Here is a 21,005-nt window from a genome sequence, read left to right on the forward strand (position 1 = left end):
GGACATCCTCTAGGGATAACTATCTCTGTACTAGTTCTAAATGCATACAGCCACTCAGAATTGATTGGAATAGAATCCTGGAGCCCCAGCATACAGAGCCATGTTACGTGCCCTCCAGACACAGCTGGGCAAGTGCAGGAACAGTGACGATACACTAACGTGGATAGGGCTTTGCTGTGGGAATGCTCACACTTGGGCTAGGCTAACCTGAGCGCTCAGACTCAGGTACCAGTCACCTGAGCTCATTGTGCAGCGCAGACATACACTTAAAGAGATTTTGGGCCAAGTGTTGGCTGAAAGGGGGTTGAAGCTGTCAGCAAAGAAATGGTTTCCTGCTGTTTGATTCCTGCTGTGTTCAGGAAATCAGGACATTGTACATTCTTTGTAAATAAACAGGATTACATCAAAGAAACACCTGGCTCCATCATCAATTTCTCCTTTTACTGGAAACAATACAAAAGACCCTGAATTTTAGTTAACCATTAGACTGAAAAATGGGTAACAATATAATAGAATTGTAGTCTCATAGAACCATAGGGTTAGAAGGGGAATGCAAGGGTTATAGTCTAGCCCCCCTGCCAAGATGCAGGATTTGTTGTGTCAACAGAATGAAATAAGAATGGATATGGGCTAAAGCCTGGGGGAAGGAGATTATCTGGCCCATAATCAGAGAGTGGGTAAAGAGATCCTTGGGCTGGTCTTTTCTGCTGTAAGCTCCATTTATTCATGGCTGGGAGAAGGGGAGTGGAAAGCACAAACTCTAACACCTGAGGCCTGCTTTAAAAAAAAAAAAAAAAAAAAAAAAAGAGAGAGTAGCTGTGCAGGAGTTGGGAAACTGAATGCCAAAGGATAGTGATTATCCCTTGCAGATATGATGAACTGTTCAAGGGCAGTTTGGAGACTGCTGAATAGACGTGCCTGCAGGATAGCTGGTGAGGTGGGTAATTTAAAGGCAGAACACTGTGATAGACAATTTATGAGACCAAAGGTTCCTTAGAATCATGAAACCATTGAGAAGAGCAATGAATAAATGATCTCAGCTGACCTCACAGACTTCTCACCAGAGGAGGCAGCTTCTAGAAAGAATTAGTAAAGGCAACAGATTGGGTGATTTTATATATTTATAAGACACACACAGTGAAAGAGGGCTGTTCAGAGCGATTAGCAGCTCAAGCAAATGCGATGAAATCTTCAGCAGTGGGTCGCAAAAGAATATAGGAATATCCTATGAAACATTATGTAAACAAATGGATGCCTGTAAAATTTAAAAAATTTAAAAAATTTGGGAAACGACATTTCCCAATACTATTTAGTTTTGCCTTGATCATTTCCAATCAAAATGCACAAACAAAACTAAAAAAAACCTAGGAGCTTCATCCCCAGTTTTCTTGAAGTGTTTTGGACTTTTGTTTTGTTTTGTTTTTTAAATGGTTGGTAGGCATGTCAACACAACGGAAATTGCTCTGATTTTAAAGTGATTGATTATAATCCTTGATTTTCAGGATTTAATTAGTATCTTAGCCATTTCAAATGAATGAAGTGGATACAGCACCTGTGCTTTATTAGCCATTATGCCCACTCAAAATGCTTTATTGCTTTACTGTAGCTGTGGGACTTAACATGGGACACTCAGTCTCTAACCCAGCATAACTAAGGAGGAACTTCAACCAAACTCCTGGATTTGAACTGCCAAAAATTTGAGAAAGATTGGATCCAAACACTGGCCCACTAATCTATAACAGTTATAACCAATACCCTGGACCTAAATCCCTCTAAATCTGGATGTGAACTTCACAGCTTTTGTTTCAACTAGTAAACATTATCTTGTGCTAATAGGAATTTATTACTCAACAGCTCAAGATAACACCTGACCCTGCTGGGAAGACTACAGAAAATCCTGAAGTTCCTTTCTTCCATGTGTTATTGGATTTAAATGGGAAATGCACATTACTACTAATGGGAGATGTGCAGTAAATCCACCATATATAAGTGGTAAAACAGATCCCTGTGAATGTGATAGGTTTGTAAGGAATATTAAGGATGCACATATCATATGCTTAACCAAATTTGAACAATTAATTAGTGATTCTGTTTTGCTTAGTTGGTTTGACTTCCACATTTAGGCTTTTACCTTTTATGCAAAAAGGTCCATCATATGCAGTTTTGGAACAGTCACAGGAGTAGCCATTGTATTTCTCGACACATTTGCCTCCATTCTCACAGTACATTCCATAGCTGGTACAGTGGCCTGAGCAGCCAGGTTTCACCCCCAGTGTGACCTTTGCTCTCTCTTCCAAGTCCAGAGTCACCCCATTCATTCTTAAAGAGCGAATGCAACCCAGAAATCCCCTCTGGCCTCCTGCGGCACCTGAGAGAGAATGCAAAAAAAATTGAACCAAGAGTTAGCAAACTGCATTATTGCTACTGTATACCAAATAATCCACTGAGCTGGCAACTACAACCGGACATACAGTAGGTTGTGATGTCTTTTAAAAACCTAAAAGATTCATTCATTTTTCATTATGCAATCAAATTACAGTAAGTCTAAGCTTTCAGCCTGATTCTCAGAGGGTATAAAGAGGTGTAGTTCCATTAGCCTTGTCCTGATTTATACCCACGGAGGATCTGGCCCTCAGCCCCTTTGCTTGGAGACTTAATTTCTTCTTTTTCTTATATATTTTTAAAGATTATGTGTGAGGTAAAAATAAGTTTTATGCTTGAATACATTTTGGGATAGCAATATTTTTCTGCAGATTGATGATAATAGATAGTAACAATAATGACAACAACCTCTTACATAGTATTCCATTTTTCACAGCGAAGTTTGGGAACCTGGGAGAGAGATTTAGGCCCACACTTTCAAACTGCAATAGGAGACACAGATGCACAATCATCTCTGAAAGTCAGGCCTCTTATTTAGTTACCTAGATATAGATTTACATGCATTTACATACAAAGGAGAGCAATCAAATCTGAAATCTGTGCCTTTCCGAAGCACACACGGCAAATTACCAACAGAGAGCCAGTTTTAGAACTGAGTAGTTCAGGCCCAAGTTCAACCTTAAATTCATTCAATATGCTATTAGGAAATCCAGATTTATGCCACTAGTAGAGTTGACCATGCTTATGATTCATAGAAAAAATGAAGTGGAACCACAGATGTTCAGTTTTGGTAATGCAGTCAGACAATGAACACCTTTAAAGATTTGTATCAGATAAGACAGATTACCTGTGAATCCCTAGTTAACAATTCCTCAGGAACACAATCAGGTGATATTTATATATAAACATATAATATGTATAATATTTACAAGTCCACACATCTTCAGTAAGACCTCTGGTGTTTCCTCTAAAATTGAAAGGTTCACTTTACTGAAACAAACCTTACATCTAGGCTTGGAAAGATGAGATTTTTATTGTTAAATATTGATTTCACTGTACACACAAGCCAATGAAAAAGTATAACTGAAATGTACAGCTAGGCAAAGTATGCAAAATAGTGCCTGAGAACTTATTAAAGTTTGATTTAAGGATATTTACTTTGTACATTTTGACATGCGATGCTGACAATTTGTGCTTTAATGGGTATAAAGCTTTAAGTTTTTAAATCTCAATGTCTACTGTTTAATTATTGTCTGAATTCCCCTTATTCTGACCTGCCTGTAATTTCCTGCAACTGTGAACATTTAAATAGATAAAAATCTGAAAAAAATGATTAAAATAAACATTAGCAGTCAACATTATAAAAAAATAAAAACTGAATTCTGCCAGGTCTATTTATATTTAAATGTATTCAGCAATAGGCTTTTATTGGAGATCATTTTTAGCAATGTCAAAAATGTTAAAGAAGAGACTGAGCTTGAGAAAAATGACTGTACAACTCGTGACACTCCTGGCTGTTTCCATTCCACTGACAGTATGATATTTACCAAGATACCAAAGGCTTTGTACATCATTTAAAATTACTTCTGTTTTTGAGCCTTCATCAACATGTAAGGAAACGAGGTAAAGAATTTTTTTCTTGTCTTGTTGCCAGAGATACAGAGAGGAAGGTAAGAGCTTCTTTACTTATCATTTCACACAAACCTGGTCCTACCTAACCATGGCTGCACTGTGGAGCCCCAGGAGTTAAAAAAGCCCGAGTGTTGCTGGAACAGCAGCCATTCGGTACCCAAAACACAATGAAGCCTAGCAACATTTGAAAGTGGGTAGGCAAACAGTGACATGTGTCTTCGTTATATGGTACTATATAACTGGCTATTAAATGCACAAGAAAAAGGTGGGCTGATGGAGTGTCAGGGTGAATACAGTAAATGGGGGAGGGGAAGATTAAATCTAGGTGGGGTGAAGATGCTCTTCATAGCAGAGAGACCCCAGACAAACAGTACTGCCATAAGCTTCCTTCTCTGCATGGTGTTCCCAGGACTCTTTCAGCGCCTGGCTGAATAGCTGGGTGGGAGATCCTTTGCACACATGAAAATAAATAAATAAAATCTGGACAAAGCCTGCTTTCCTGCCTGAGGCTTGGGCTACAAACAAGGAAGGAGCAAGAATACCAGGGTACCAGAGCAGTACTTGTTTCTTCGCATTGGGTTGCCTTGCTTCTATAATTTACATTGTTTTTCATTCTGTATCCCATCGTCACTAACTGCTTCTGGAAAGAAGCCTGGCATATTACTGTAACTGCCAATATGATGTGGCTGGAACGCAATAACTGAGCATTGGGGTCTGTTATTTCCTCTGCTACTTACCAACATATAACTGGCTATACAGTTCCAATCGTGTGTGGCCTTCTGTTGGCGCCTTCCTGATCTCCTGGGGCAGCTGGTCCACCTGCAGACTGGCCTGCTTGACATTCCTCTCAGCAATGACTCGATGCCATTGGTCATCATTGAGTGGGATGGGGGATCTGACAATGATCTCCACTGGGCCATTTCCAACATCAAATGAAAAGGACACTTCAGTAGCAGCTGAAATACCAGAGGGGAGAAAATGCATCAGAGGTTCAAAGTATGATTGTTTATACTTATTAAAGAGAAAGCCATCTTGAGGCCTGTCCTGTAAAATCTTGTGTACATTCAAGTCCCCCTGAGTTCAACAGAAGCTGAAGATGCTCAGCACTTCTCAGGAGGCCATTATGGAAAATTCCTAAAGAATTTAACAGAAATTAAATAAATCTGTCTCGACTGAAAATGAACAGGGTTCAACAAGAATTAATCTACAAATATTAGAACAGGTTGAAAAAGGGTTTTTTTCCACACTGAAAATTTATACAAAAATAATTTTTTAAATTTTTTAATTTTTTTTGGCATTTTCAGCAGGAAATTCAAACTGAAAAATAACTGTTTCTGGGTTTCAGTTTTCCAAATAAAAATTAATTTTTAGAAGAAAGACAGTTTCCATGGAAAAAAGTTTTGATGGCAAATTTTCAACAAGACCTAATATATATATAAGTAATGAATGATGTCCAAGACTTTTAAAAATTATCCTACAGAATTTTTAGGGACAGATATCATTTTCAATTAAATTATACTGGATGGTTCAAAAATGTATAGAAACTTTATAAATTTTTATTATACTCTGTAGGACTTTTCCATCCGGGGTTGCTCAGCAAAGCACACCATTGACACTTATTATTACTAAATGGGGTAAAATGATTAATGAAGAATAGATCACTTTCAATGAAAGAAACATGATCTCAAATTGCCTGCTATGATTCATCTAGACTCCCTTTTGGCTGTAAAATTATTATATGATGGCAGAAAACCAGTTCAAATAGTTATCAGAAAATAAATTGCTACTGATAGTATTCACAAAGGAGGATTTAACCTAAATGTGAAGACAACTGGGTCTTCTGTTTATTTCATTTTTTCTTTTAGGTATAAAAGCAAATTCTGGCAGCTGTGTTATCCTTTTGAGAGATTTCTTATGCACCATATGGCTATAAGGGATCTAGTGCAGTTGTGTCTCTGATGTTATGAATAATTCACTTCCAGTCAGTCTTGCGAAACTTTATTCGCCCAGACAGGGAAATTGCTTTTGATGGGCTAGTAAAATATCATTATTACCTATCATCCTAGTAAAAGGAGAACAAAATACTTTTTGTGCCCAAGCTAGTACATTTTCAAGGTGCTTTTGCAAGGCTGAATCAAACTGTAGCCATTTTTGTGTTTGTCCCACATCCCCAAAAGATACCGGATGAATAAGCATTTTTCATAATCATGAATCCTTTTTTAAAACAAAATTTTTCTGCAAAATTCTTACTTCTTTTTAGTTTTTTTCCCCCTCTCTTTTATATTATGGAAAGAGATACGTTTAGAAGGAGAATTATAAAGACATTTATTGAAACATCCATCCTTCTTAGCCCCCTGCAATACTATTTCCTCTTTTGAAGTAACCACCTCTCATGGCCCCTCAAGCTCAAGCAGTTTGCCCTTGCTCATTCAGGACTTGGCTTCAGAGAAGTAAAAATGTTTTACTCTGATGTGGTGAAATCTTCAAGCTTCTGAGGGTTTGGGCTATAAGTTTAGGGCAAATTAGAAACAAGAACAAAGTCATTAGCATACAGGAAGCATTGCAGTCTGCCTTGAAGTGTGGGTGGCTATGCCTCCACTTTGGCTGCTCTTAAAAAAAAAAAACCACTTCACATCTCTGAACACTGTCTGTCTCCAACTCCTTTAATTGCTTCTCAAAAGCAGAATGTCTGCAAGGTTATAAGAGTGAGAACTGCTAAGCAGAGTGTTCATCTCATTCTCATCCACTTGACGGCATTTTTTACATTGCCAATGGGCACCTTTGTGAAACACCATCTAGTATTCAGTCACTGAGTCTACTTTAAAAGTCTCTAAAAGAGCACTTCTGGCTCATTTGCTCTCAATCTTCTGGGTGAAAGCAGCTGCCATTTTTTTTAAAGAGATAATTGTAAATAGAAGAGGAGAAAGAGAGAGAAGTGGGGTAGCAAGAGATGAAAACGTTTCAACCAGAAGGACCATACTTGCATAGCTCAGGCTGTAGATCAAGGCCTGGGTAGCAGCCTGAAAGGTTTCTTCTCTGAGATAATTGTATTTAAACACAAATAAATTTATACTTATAGGAAGAAAATATTAACTGTGACTTTAAAGCATAAATATTCAGGAATAAAATTCATACCAGTTATCCTTAGATTTTTAATATTTCACCTTATAACTTGAGAGAGAAAAGAACAAACATCCCACAACAATGTACTTCTCGTCAATGCTTTTTTGTTTTGATTTGCTGTAGGTGAAAGGAGAAGCACCACCAGGGAAGTACCGCATCCAGGGGTTATGCTGACATATTCCCAAAACAAATTGAACATTGGCATCACATAAAATATTGGAGAGTAAATCTATATGCCAATCTGCTGGCCTAAGAAAATATGAAATATTACCCATATGTACAGCTTAAAAAGTGAGATAATATTGTTCACAGGCTGCATGTTAGTGACTCAGACAAGCAATTTTGACTGTTGGTTCTCACAGGTAAGCAACATTATTTATCTGTTTCAATAAATTTCTGCCTCCCCATCCCAATGTATGCAGCAGTCCGAGGAATCTCTAACTAAAAAACTATTAGTGCTGGAATTTTAACAGGGATGGATGAATATGTTTATCCAGAGGTTTCATAGACATCTAAAAGACTAGTAATTAATTGAATTTTTTTAAGCAAGTCTCTCTCCCACCATTCTTCTAGCTTGCCCTTGCTGAAAAATTCCATGCTTCAGTTCTGTTCAATGATATTTGCTATAATGAGACTCTCCCTGCGAAAAAACCTACAGTGGTTTGGGGCCAAATTCAGTCCTCACTCATTTCCACTGGCATTAGTCCATTCTGTCAAACCAGTCACTTGAGGGAGAGGATTTTCACAAGCACCTAAGTGATTTAGTGCACAAGTCCCACTGACTTTCAATGACTAGATTTTAATGAGAATCCTGTTGCTAAGTCACTTGGGTGCTATTGAAAATCTCACCCTTGGTCTTATTACTATTTTACCTTGATATTTGATCAAATAATATAAATCTTTAGGCATTTGTGCAAAAGAGTTAAAGAGAGGATCAAATGACTAAAGATGCTCAATAAATTAGACAACCAAAGAAATAAATGTGCATACCAGTATATTCAGTTGGTGCAAGGTATTGCAAAGGAACATCTATAATTGAGTAATGGTAAATAACGTGGTTTTGTGTCACTACATATTTATTGGAGAAACTGAGGCTTATGTTTATACCTGATTTTACCCTTTTTGTGCCTTGAGCAGTTTTGTGTAATTAATCCTTGACCAGCTTCTCTCACAGAGTCTTCTCAGGATTTAGATCATTTTCACCAACCTGTTCAGAGGGTATATGGGCAACTGATGAACAAAAAGCGCCCCTCTCACTCTATCTAATGGGTAAGCAGTAACTTATAATTTATTTTCAGTGATATTCAGATAATATTATGTCTGCATCTTACGTCTCCTTTGACACCAAGTGGAACATGTATGGTTTCATCATCTATTAGATTCCCCATTTATTGAAGTCTTCAGATCAAGACTGGATCCCTTTCTGGCAGATATACTTTAGTCAAACAAATTATTAGGCTCAATATATAGGTAAGAGGGTGACAGTCATAAGAACGGCCATACAGGGTCAGACCAATGCTCCATCTATCTCAATACCCTGTCTTATGACAGGGGCCAGTGCCAGATACATCAGATGAAAGAACAGAACAGAGCAATATCCAGTGATCCAACCCCACCTTCTGGCAGTTGGAGACTTAGGGATACACTGAACATGGGCTTACATACCTGACAATCTGGGCTAATTGCCACTGAGGGACCTATCTCCCATGAACTTATATCATTCTTTTTTGAACCCAGGTATACTTTGACCTTCACAACATCTCATGGCAATGAGTTCCATAGGCGGACTGTACATTGTGTGAAGAAGTACTTCCTTTTGTTTGTTTTAAACCTGTTGTTCCTTAATTTCATCAGGTGACCCCTAGTTCTTCTGTTATGTAAACAACACTTCTCTAATAATTTTCTCCACATCATTCATGATTTTATAGACCTCTCTCATATTACTCCCTACCTTCCCACCCCCAAATCCATGGCTCGTGTTATAAAGCAGGTTAGACTAGATGATTTTGGCCTTAAAATCTATGAATCAATGAGGCTCTCACTTCACCAGAACACTTTGAGGTTCAGCTCTCATCTCACCATTCTTTTAGCTTGTAGACTGGAATTTTTCAGTCTACTTGATACTATTTGCTATAACGAGACATATGTCATATAGGAGGAAAAAAAGACATTGAAATCCTTTTGTCACACAGATTTCCTATATGCTCATCTCTCCTGCTTTTCATTGTTCATCCATACACCTGCTACTTATAGATTTTTCTTTTGCACTCTGCTCCTCCTAGCTCCTGCTACATTTATAGAACTTTCTATGATGCTTATTGATGTATTAGATTGACTCAGGGTAAGTCTTCACTGCCGGCTCTGCAGCGATCGATTCAACGGGCTTGATTGAGTGGGTAGTAGAGACCCGCTCAATCAATCCGAGATGGGCCCTCTGATTGATGTTTGTAATCCACCTCCCCGAAAGGAGGAAAGCTGTGTCATGGAGAGGACGTCTCCCATTGAGACAGCGCTGTGAAGACGCTGAGGTACGGCAACATAAGTATGACAATGGGAGATACCGTCGACCACCGGCAGCAGTGTAGACCAGGCCTAAGTAAGTCGCATTTCCAAGTGAAATGGTTATTTGACCAAATGACTAAGTTTGCCAGTATGGCTGAAAAAAAAATTGTAACAGAAATAGATTGATGCTCTAGTACCTTGAATCTTGTGTAGTCATTTATACCTGTATGAAGAGCGAGCAAAATAGGCGTAAAATGCTACTATTTTGATTTAGTAACATTTAACACAAACTTTGCATGATGTAAACAATTATGTAAGGTGAAAGGCAGTGGGATATCAGGCCCAGTGCCTTCACAGGCATTCAGAGCTGACTGACATTCAAGACAATGTCAGCATTCTACATCCAACCTGGATAAATTCTGTTGATAAAATATTGCACCTCAGCAATCAGAAATGAAATGAATTCTTTTAGGTCTAGCATTTGTAAGTGATGTCTCTATAAACTTAGTTTTATAAACACCTATGATGCCATCAACAATATACTATTGTTTCCTTCTCTCACTGAAATTTTTGTTGTCTGGAGAAAAAAATTCTCTTCCTGAACTAATAGATGTTATAAAAGAATGGAAAAAAAACTATCTTTAGTCTTCCTTTGGAAGGTAAAAATGTAAATATAGGTACAATTTTAATATAGTGTTAGCCTCAGAATTTGGAAAAGGTGATACAATATTATACAGACAAACACACAATTAAATTGTTTGCTTAAGAGATCAACCCCCATCTACGGTAAAGAAAGTTTGTTTAAACCCTCTTGGAAATTCTTCAACCAAATGCCAGAGGCTTGTGAGCTCTTCTTTTTATTCATTTATTCTGATAGCATCTTCAGCGTGCATTTTTAACCCTTTTTATGAATTTTGAAAGTGTTTTACAATACTACAAACTCAATCACAGAGAAAAAAAACAAGAACAAAAAATACTGAACATTTGATACCAAAAAGCTGTGCAAAAAGTATAAGAGGTCTTCCATAAAATTGCAGTCTCTTTTTTCATATTCTTTGATGATTATGCTGTCCTCTGTTTGAGTTAGACCCTGAGGGCACCTTATTTAATTTGTGGTGTGTGCAGTCCCTACATCTGATTAATTTAAAATTGGAATTAGATTACATGAGAGAATGGACAGGGTATTTGATCTGTTAAAAGATGTTGCTCCAATGTAGTGAGGAACTGCTCTGTATTTTATGAGCATATGTGTGTGTCATCACATTAATTGCTTGAAATAGAAGTCTGGATACTATTAAAATAATTTCAGTTTATGTTTAAAAGATGTAATTTTAATGTATTTTCCATCTTTTGTACCATTTTGTCCAATTATTTCTAGAAAGGCATTCAATTATAATGCTGATTCCTCTAACTGGACAAATTGGCTAAGCTCTAGCCATCTTGCTATCTGAATAAAACCTGAGTATTTGGATCAATTCTGAATCATAAATTAAATATGTTAAAACGCCCTCCCCCTTGCAAGTTGTTTTTCTAAAGCTACAACATGTGTATCTGACATACAAGAAAACCTGATTAAATAGACAGCTGAATTCTTGTTCCTTCATTATCCGCTATATTTGAAAGGTATCTTACTGTCTTAATGATCTTTGCCCACCTTATTGTCTCTACCTTGAGCCTTGGAAGTGTATTCTCTTAGCCTGAGGTTCTGTTTTTAGGTGCGTGACATATTGCAGTGTGCATCTGTATGGCATTCAAGCATAGTACCAGGAGGCTCAAGGCAAAGGTGGTGGTGATGGCCTGAAGCAGATGGCAGCAAGGGTGTGGGGAAGAGTCTATGGAAAGGTAGGGCCACTGAATGTAGGATATAGGTGGAAATGGCTGGGGACAGATGTCTTTTAGTGCAAATGGGTCACTTACTGTTACGGGATTCAAAAGTTGGTACTTTGTTTCTATAGGAGGTCCTAAGGGAGTTAGGTCATCTGCCATTGAGGTCAATGGGAGTTTTCCCAATGATTTCAGTGAGAGATGGGTGCCTGGACTGCAGTGCTGTCCATTTGCTGAGAACACCTGGATCCATATCTCTCTCTCACCTGATTCAGCCAATCTGCTGAATGCCTGGCTCAGTGTTTGGCTGAGACTGGAGCATAGATGAGTGCTAGTTGGTTGAAGTTCAATGCTGATAAAACTGAGGTGATGCTGATAGGTTGGGGGAAGAGACTGGAAGATATGTAGAGAATTTTCTCTACCCTCTTATTGATGCCCTTTGTTTGCAATAAGGGAATGCTATTGGATCCAAACAGCAGCATCCAGGGATGCCATTTTTCCATCTTCATTTATCTAGGAGATTATGACTGTTTCTTTCAAATGCCAACCTTGCTATTATGATCCATGCTTTTCCCAGCTCAAGAATGGATTGCTGCACTGTGCCCTGCATGAGACTACACTCTAAGACAAGACAGAAACTAAAGCGAGTGCAGAATGCAGCAGCCCATTTAAACAGCGTATCGCAGTGTGAAAACAAGGCATGTGTGCCACAGTACTGGCTGCCTCTTGATTTCTGGGTGGAGTTTAAGGAGATAGTTTTGCTGTAAGAGCCACACATGACCGGGTATGTGTATAGGTGTGAGATCTCCTCGCTCCCAGCCCCATACTATGGCATATGTGATCAGCACAGTCACTCCAGCTGGAGACCTCCTGAGTTAAGAGAGGAGGCTAAGGGGTTTCCATGAGTGGCCCTCTGCTTTGACGTACTCTTCCTTCTTGGTATGACAGAACCAGGACTTGTTGAGCTACTGGGTACATTGTCTTTTTGTTCATGCTTCTGGGGAAGAAGGGAGCCGATGTTTGTGGGGAAGGTAGTTTTACTGGGGGCTCAGTTTTATGGTGGTCACTGAAGTGCTGGTTTTCATTTTGGTGAACTGTATTTTAAGTCTGGGCATTGATCACTGTGTTCCATTAGCATTCAATAGTATTGGACTTAATCTAGTCACTCATAGATTGAGGTGGCGGACTCGTGTTACTATAGATATTTGAGACTCCATTAGCACTGAGGAGTCAAAAGGACCCTGTGGATAGACTTAACAACCTGGGCGGAGGAGCCAGTTCCAGCAAGGAAAATTATAAGATAGCAGATTTTCCATCTCTCACCATCTTTTGACTATCCCTCTCCATGTCCCATTAAGGAGTTCTCTGTTTTTAAGAAGGATGCAGCATACAGTTAGATTACATTGTACTATTCACCATCACTACTGATTAGTCTGCAGTGTGAAATTTATTTCACCTGCGTAGACAGCATGAGTGCCAATATCCTCTTTTTTCCCTTCCTGATATGTCTTTCAGTGCTTCCTGGCTGCCTGCTTTGTACAGAGCTCAGATAAAAGCCCTTTTCTTGTTGTTTCTCAGTATATAGGGAACTAATGGAATAGAGTTGATGTGTGGAGTCATTTCCTGGAGTGTGAAGTTACAGCTGCATTATTTTAACTATACGTTCTCAGCGTGGGCCACTCACTGCCTGCTACTCTGCAAGGGCTAGGAAGCTGTACCTAGAAATAAGGAATTAGATGCACCATTTTTCTTTCCAAATATAGCTTCTTATTTTTTATTGGTCAGAGAGCCCCTATATTTTCTGTGTCCCACTTCTAGTAATGCACACTACTATAGGCACTCTTGGCTGGATTGTGTCCTTAAAGCAGAGTCTCACTCCCTCCCTGAGCTTTCCTGTGTGTATGTGCATGGCCCTAGCCTTCTCCCTGTTCCTTTATGGAAATTTGCAACTGCTGAGGTATGTCAAGAAAGTAGTTCCAGCACTCTCCAGAACATAGGAACTACCTGCAATTTTGAGTGGCCACATATAGTGTGTGTATGATGGTTGAGGAGGGTCAGGCTCCCCACCCATCTGGCTGTGCATAGGTACATTCTAATTCTCCATGACCTCTCCATTGGCAGACAAACACTTTAAGCAATTAGAAATGTTCTGAGAAGGCAATAATTGCACAGTACTTAAATGTGGAGAAGAAATAGAGTTTCAATACAGTGGCCTTACTCATAACTGGAGAGCGTATGTGTGGGGAATCAATGTAGGGAGGATTTGTTTAATAAAAGCCCTTTGCTTAAATAAATAAAGAAATAATAATTTTTAAAAGTCCTACATAGTGGTTCAGTCTTATATTCTATTGGAATTTAATGTACCTTAAAGAAATGAAAATATTACACTTAAATGAAAGTATTAAATTTTCACATTAGCTTGCTTGCCAAAGGCTATACATACCCCCAAAGGAATTGTTATTTATTAGAACTGTTATTTATTAATTATGCATGCTATGCTAGGTGCTTTTATAGAAAAGAGGCTTTTCGAAGATAGGTTTATATATTTTTATAATATATTTTTAAAATAATAATGTTCAGCTCGCATAGCAATTTTCATCCAAAGACCTCAAAGCACTTTCCAAAATGAAGTAAATATCATGATCCCTATTTTATGGATAGGCAAACTGAAAAACCGAGGGGTGAAGTAATTTGTCTAAGGTCATACATGGTACATCAACACAGTGAGTCTCGCAGCCCAGAATGACTGGTTCTGGCTTGTGACACCAGACTAAAAATTATCTAGCCACTGAAACGGCTTTGGTGGTGTCACACTAGCAACTGCCTGAGGTGAGGAGGGGTGGGCCCTTGGTTCAAGGGGAAACCCAACCTAGGGAATCAGCGTTAAGATAGCATTGTCTTGGAAGTGCCAGCCTCCAAGAGGCTCAGCAGGCCGCTGGGCCCTGGACTGGCCCCTGCTGGGAAACCCCAGATTCTTAGGCCCCAGGGACTCCTACAGGTGGGAGCAGATAAGTCACATAGGGAAGGCTACCTCAAATATTAGGTTCAGGGTTGGGGCCCACTTGGCCAGCAGAAGGTGATTGTTTTTCAGGTCGCCGGTGTCATGAGTGCCAATAAAGGAGTGTGGTTATGGACAATTTTGGATGGCAGAAAGTGAATCCTGGCTAATGTAATGGTCCCTGTTCATATAAAGGAACAGAGGTAACAGGACTGGGGGATTCCAGATGTGGGCAATTCTATCAAAGACAACCTGGTCCCAAACCCTGAGGAGACTATCTTTCTACGATGTATTCATGGAGCCATTAAACCCTATCCCAGTGAATGTCTGCAGTTGATTGTAGGGCAAAACATGAAGTTCCTTGTAGTGGAGCTGACCTCAACACTAGCATACCTCATTATCTTGGGTTGGAATTGGGAACATTTCTCTGAGGTAAACAGCCAGAAGGGCCCTCGGGGAATTAACTGAGGGACCCCGGAAGACAGGATCTGGAAACCCAATACACTGACAGATGTAGGTGAGCAGCTGAACCCTGGAGAGTGGGGATTCAGACAAAGGGAAGCTCCCCCAGAAGGTCCATTTAACAATGAAGCAATGGTGCCCTCCCTCCAGGGAGGGAAATATCCTAACTTCATCAAGGAGCAAAGTGAGGATGAAATCTTGAGCTGGGCCTATGACCAACTGGTGGTGGTTAATGAGGAGGTGATAGACCCACAATGAAAAGACCAGTGCTGTGGTTTGAGTTCCAGGCAGAGTGACTGTACACTGGCTGGAGAAAGACTGATAGGTGAAGTTCAGGCACAATTCCTCATTCCCTGGCCTCATAGGCACAAGGCCATGTAACTGGCCCATGCTATCCCTTCTGCCAGTCAGAAGGAGACTCTGGCCAGGATTCTGAACTGCTTTTATTAACCTGGGATTCACCAAAAAGTTGAAGATTTTTGCAGCTCCTGACCCGAATGCCAACTCATAGGACCTAAATGAGTGACAAAAGCCCCTCTGGTCCCTCTCCTTATAGCAGGCATCCCATTTGAAAGGATAGGGATAAAACCTCATGGGGCCTTTAGAAAAAAGTGCAGCTGGTTATAAACACATTCATTATTTTTTATTATTCTATCCGCTCTCTTGAGGCAATCCCACTGTGTGTTCCTAATGCAAAGACTATTACAATAGAAGTGCTAAAATTATTTGCCAGCATCAGGGTACCTAAGGAGATCCTCAGTGATCAAAGCCTCAACTTTATATCTCAGCTGTTGAGGAGCTGTGTGATCTAAACACAAAGACTTTACATAAGTCTGTCTATCATCCGCAAACAGATGATCTGTCTGAATGATTCAACCAGACCCTGAAAAGGATATTTAAAAAGTTTATAGCAAAGGATCCCTGTCACTGAGATCAGCTGATCCCTCCTCTGTTATTTGAGAAGTTCCCCAGTCATTTACTGAATTGTCCCCATTTGAACTTATACAAGAAAGGACCCTAGGTCCAGGAGATGTGGGAGGAACAGGTCCTAGGGATGGAGAATGTTGCACATTACATACTGAAGCTTTGGGAAGGCTTGAAACACTAGCAACCTTTGTCGAATAAAACCTCCTCGGTGCTCTCAACAGGGTATGAGCAAGCCCATAACAAAGGGCACGTATGCACATATTTAAGCCGAGCGATTGCATGCTTCTTTTACTTCTGAGTGCAGAATCCAAATTATTCGCTAAGTGACAAGAACCATATGAAGTAATCTGCCAAGCTGGGCCAGTGAAGACTTTGTGTTAATATAAAATTGTCTGCAGAATACTAGGAAAGAGGCAGACTACACTGCAGTGTTCCAAGTTTTACAAACAAAGTCAAGATACTGAGATCAGCATGTTGCAAAGATGGTAAATTATATAAAATAGCTCCAGTTTTGTGATAGGCATTGCTTTTATTATGTCCTTCAAAAACCTAATTTGGATGGTTTCCTCATCCCCTACTAAAATTTGACACGAAGGCTAGCTGCTCTTTGTTTTTAAAGAAAGTATTTATATTTATTAAGAAAATTAAATACTTGTGAAAGGTGAATGCTCTGGACAATAAATATTCATTCTGTTTCTCCTCAAAACAGGTTCAGGTAGGCAGGATGGAGAGATTTGAATAAAGATGATGTAAATCACTAATAGGCAGGAAGGAGAGATTTAAGTAAAGATTATTTAAATAATTTTCATGTTTTAAATCACTTTAAAATATTTAAATGAGATTGAGGTTTTGTAAAACTTAATATGAAAATTTGTGCTGTTGCAGCTTTAGATGAACACTTATAATTAGCTTTTTTTTAAAAAGAAACCCCACTACTAATAGGATATGTTATTTAAATTTTACCGAAGTTGCTAACAGCAAAAACAAACAACAAGATTAAGTCCCTGATCCTGCAAACAATTAAGCAGATAACTAATTTTACTCACGAGTAGTTTGATTGATCTCAATTAAGTTAAGTACGTGTGTAAATATTTGCAGTATTTGTGGCTAAAACTGTATTTTTATTAAAAACTCCCTATTTTTATTGAGAGCTTCTTTCCCAGGGGCACAAAATCTTTGTCACTTCAAAACAAAATTGCTTCAATGTAAACAATGAACAGTTATTTAGACTTTAATTAACAAAGTGACTGTGACCTATTTCTACACACAGGCCAAATTTTCAAAAATAGTGGCCTGTGTTAGGTTCCTAATGGTGGGATTTTCCAAAGCGCCTAAGTGACTTAGGAGCATGAGTCCCATTGATTTCAGGTTGCAAATCCTGATGGAGGCGTGTAGCTTGGTTGGCGCTTTTAAGCTTTTTTGTCTTGTGGAAGTTCAATATATTGGAAGGTGCTGTAAGTTGCAAATAGAATGTGGGCTATTCACTATCTATTTAGTGTTTGAATTTGTGCTATTCTTACAGTAAGGACATTAATGAAGGTTTTTGTCTTTTTAAGCACAGATGAACATTCTAAGTCTGAAACTTCTTGATAGAAAAATCCCTATGTCAAATCTGAAATTCCATTAACGATTGGGAAACTAAAGAAACAAGTACAAAATAGTCACTTTAGCCATTTAAGAGTGTAAAATGGGAAGAAAGTAAACTGTAAATCAAAAAATTGAGTTAAACTACAATTTTTTTCCTTTTTGATTTAAAACTTTTTTTTTTTTATCCACTCTGCAGCACGGACAGCTACAAAGCAAACCTTTCCCATAATGAATCTCAGCAGTGTATTGTAGCCACGTAAGAGCGTATGTTGTCTCTATGTACATGAAGTCTTTGGCTTATTGGATGAGACTGCCAGCAAAGGTTTGAATTAGTGCCAAATGTGGTGGTAGATGGCACTCAATTTATCTACCGAAGAAGGATAAAGGGCTTAGTCAGCACTCAGAGTATTTGAACATATGATTCTAGGAAAATGATGCATTCTAAATCTGGCACTTAGACTAAGTCCCTAGCCAATATTCTCACACCCTATTTTCATCAGGAAACACTTTCAACTCACATCAGTTCACATGTCACTGAAATCAAATCTAGACATGCAGGTAACCAAGTTCACTCGTCTTAACATTGTGTGTAAACAACAGAAGCTAACCTTTCTTAATTTGTCCTGGGCCTAATTATTCTTTCCTTTATTAAGAAAGAAAACAAAATACACGGCTGGATGCACATCTCCACATGTGCTCTGAGGATTGAAGCAAACACTGTCAAACAGGAACCTGGTGGTTAACCTTGATGCTAACTCCTGACTGAAACAGAATTTTTTACGTTCAAATCTGTTGACTTGATTTTATCTTTACTAGAACCTCCCCCTCCACAAATAGCAGGAAACTGCAAAAGGAAATACAGGGGAAAAGATTCAGTGTGTTAAGGATATCTGATAGATTATTATTTGTATTACCATAACTTCTACGGGCCCTAGTCATAGACCATTGACTGTGCTATTTAGTACAGAAAGTGTTTATTTTTGTAAAAATATCAGCACATAATAAAGCAGCTGGACTTCCAGCAGTCTACACAAATTAGATTGAAATGAAAATAACCTGTGGTGAGCTAGCTGGTGGTATGGCTAGAAACTGTTTGCCATATGTTGTGTTGGCCCGTCACAGACTGAGTCAGAGTTAGGATACGCTATGCTAACGTTTTGACATCTTGTGGATCCTGAGATGTGCTTTTTCTGCTTTCTGCAGCACTGCTGGCATAAAAATGGCCCTGAAGTTGGCCCTGAGCCAAGCGAAGATCACCTCAGTGTCTTGGATTCATAAAACGATGTGAGGCTAGGTTGTCTCTATGCTCAGCTGCTCAGTGACTGCCATTAACATCTTGGTAGAGCCGCATGGAGCAGCCTATATCTTACAGCTAACCAAGCCAGTAGGAATGGAGCTAAGTTTTTTTATTTGCAAAGTAGTCTTTTCTGCATTACACATACCTAAGGTGCAGTCTTATCTTTGGAAGAATGCTGTGTACACTTCCCTCATGCATTTCTTGATCTGTTTGTGACAATTGCATTTTATGAGGTTGGAGGAGAATTGGTTAATGATGCTGTGAAAGCTTTTGTGCCAGAAATTTCCCTGAAGAGCTCAGATTTTTTTCAGTTACTTTTGATAGTTTTCTAGAGGTCCCAGAGAGGAAGAGCTCCCTCCGTGTCCTATGCATCATTTGACATGTGACTAATACAGCTTTTTCTCCAAATGGATTGATTTTTCAGCACCGTGGCTTTCTGGTAGGAAAACCAAATAGCAACTCAACTGAAAAAATACAGTGAAGGTCGCATAAATGTTGTCATCCAGCTCAAAAAGATAAAGGGATGGAAAAAGCAAGCCCTGTTTGTATAAACATATGGGACTCTAAAGAATAGTGTGCAAAACTCATTGATATGGTGAAGATGTCTTTGGAGGAAGAAACTATGACATTATTAATTATTAGGAAGATAATATCCGAATCAGGGACGTACTAGATGATTTAGGCTGTAGCAAGGAGTGTTGTCTAGGCAGAGGTGCCCAGACTTGGAAATCAGGACTCCTGGGCTCTCCCTCCTGCTCTGTCACTGACTTACTGTCTGACCACTGACAAACTACTTAGGGCTCAACTGGTTTAAGGAGGACCAAAAGAGGCTTAATGCCATCTTTGTTCCCACCTACTAACCTCCTCAGGCTCATCAAGCCTTCTTTTGAAAATCTGCCCCAGGTCTTTTAAAATAAAATTTTAAAACAATCACTCTCTTTATTTTAATTTTATCTTGCGGCATGTCAAACTGTTGCAGCCTCTTTTTCAGATCAGAGATTTTTATCAGTGGTTAGTCAGATCCCATGTGGGCATAAAGATTTGGTTACTGCAGGATTTTTCAGATTTTAAACATTACACATTTGCCTGGATATCTTTGGTTATTTGAAATAGTTGATTAGAATAGTCATGTGGTGTTTTTTCCCCTTACAGAGCAACTGTGGTATACAACATACACCTATTCATCAAATAAAATAACTAAATTAAGCATATAATTTAAAAAGCTTTAAGATTTAGGGAATTTTTGCTCCTTCTGCTATGATGTCTCCATGATAAACAAGATGATTGTATTTCCAGGGTTTTTCCCCGGGTAAGGTAATTTACAAATATAGTGAATAGGCAGACTTAGACTTTATCCTACATCATGAATAGCTTTTAATGGGATTACACTATGTGTTGAATGATGAAAGTTTCTTAAATCTTATCACCTTTTCTTTTTGGCTCTTAATAAAAGTGGTGGAGAGAATATACTTACATTTAAGCTCAAGTTTGATGAAGTCTGTATTTCCCAGATTCTCAAGAAACACTCCATCAGGGGCTGATGTTTTGAAGTAGAACGAGATGTCTGCACTGGTTTCCCCTTGGAATGTGGAGAAATGAAGGTAGGACGATGGAGTAATGAAAGACGCAGCATTCCAGTAATTCCCTGTGGAGATGTGAGAGACAAAATTATGTCTTTCAGTGCTCCTTCAGAGTTCACTTACTTGTGTAACCAAAGCAAGAACATAAGCTGAGGTTTCTAATGTCAAAGCAAGTTACAGTACTCTATATACAAAAAGAAAAATCATTCCAATTCTACCAACTTTTCACTTTGTTTAATAGACAGTTTGCTAGATTTCAAAAGTTAGATGCACAACACTATGAGGACATTTTCAAGCTATTTATCCAAATGTATGTGTTTGTGTACATGGCCCCAATCCAACAAAGCAACTAAGTACATGCTTAAGTATGTAAGTAGTCCAATTCATGTCATGGGACTTCAGGGCTATGGTGAATATTTTCATAAAAATGGCCAGTCATATGCCTGCCTGGCCTTGCTCATTTGTAAAAATCTGATTTGCATGCATACATTACTGCATGGATAACTTGATGCTTTCAAACTTATTTACATAATTGCATCCATTTAGCTATGTCTATATTTTTCTTTTTGTTTTAATACCATAAAAATACAGTAATTGAAGCTGAACATTACAAAAGGGATTCTTTATTTTATATTCTTTTCTAATAAATTTGCAGTAAATAAAACTAACAACAACAATGATATATATAGCT

The 21,005-nt window shown here is 38.7% G+C and overlaps 1 protein-coding gene across 1 annotated transcript in view; it reads right to left on the minus strand.

Annotated features, from left to right (window-relative positions):
• Positions 1–20,237, minus strand: part of LOC137154612 (contactin-associated protein-like 2) — a 141,382-nt gene extending 121,145 nt beyond the window's left edge. The window contains exons 1-3 of the mRNA XM_067550347.1: positions 20,209–20,237; positions 4,752–4,970; positions 2,132–2,368 (exon numbers count right to left, since the gene is read on the minus strand). Of these exons, the coding sequence (XP_067406448.1) occupies positions 2,132–2,318 (187 nt within the window). The 5' untranslated portion in view covers positions 2,319–2,368; positions 4,752–4,970; positions 20,209–20,237. The remainder of the gene's footprint in view (positions 1–2,131; positions 2,369–4,751; positions 4,971–20,208) is intronic.
• Between the last annotated feature and the right edge of the window lie 768 nt (positions 20,238–21,005).

This window comes from Emydura macquarii, unplaced genomic scaffold, assembly GCF_026122565.2.
Source record: "Emydura macquarii macquarii isolate MOO-44397 ecotype Brisbane River unplaced genomic scaffold, CSIRO-AGI_Emac_v2 contig_1263, whole genome shotgun sequence".
Taxonomy (NCBI): Eukaryota; Metazoa; Chordata; order Testudines; family Chelidae; genus Emydura; species Emydura macquarii.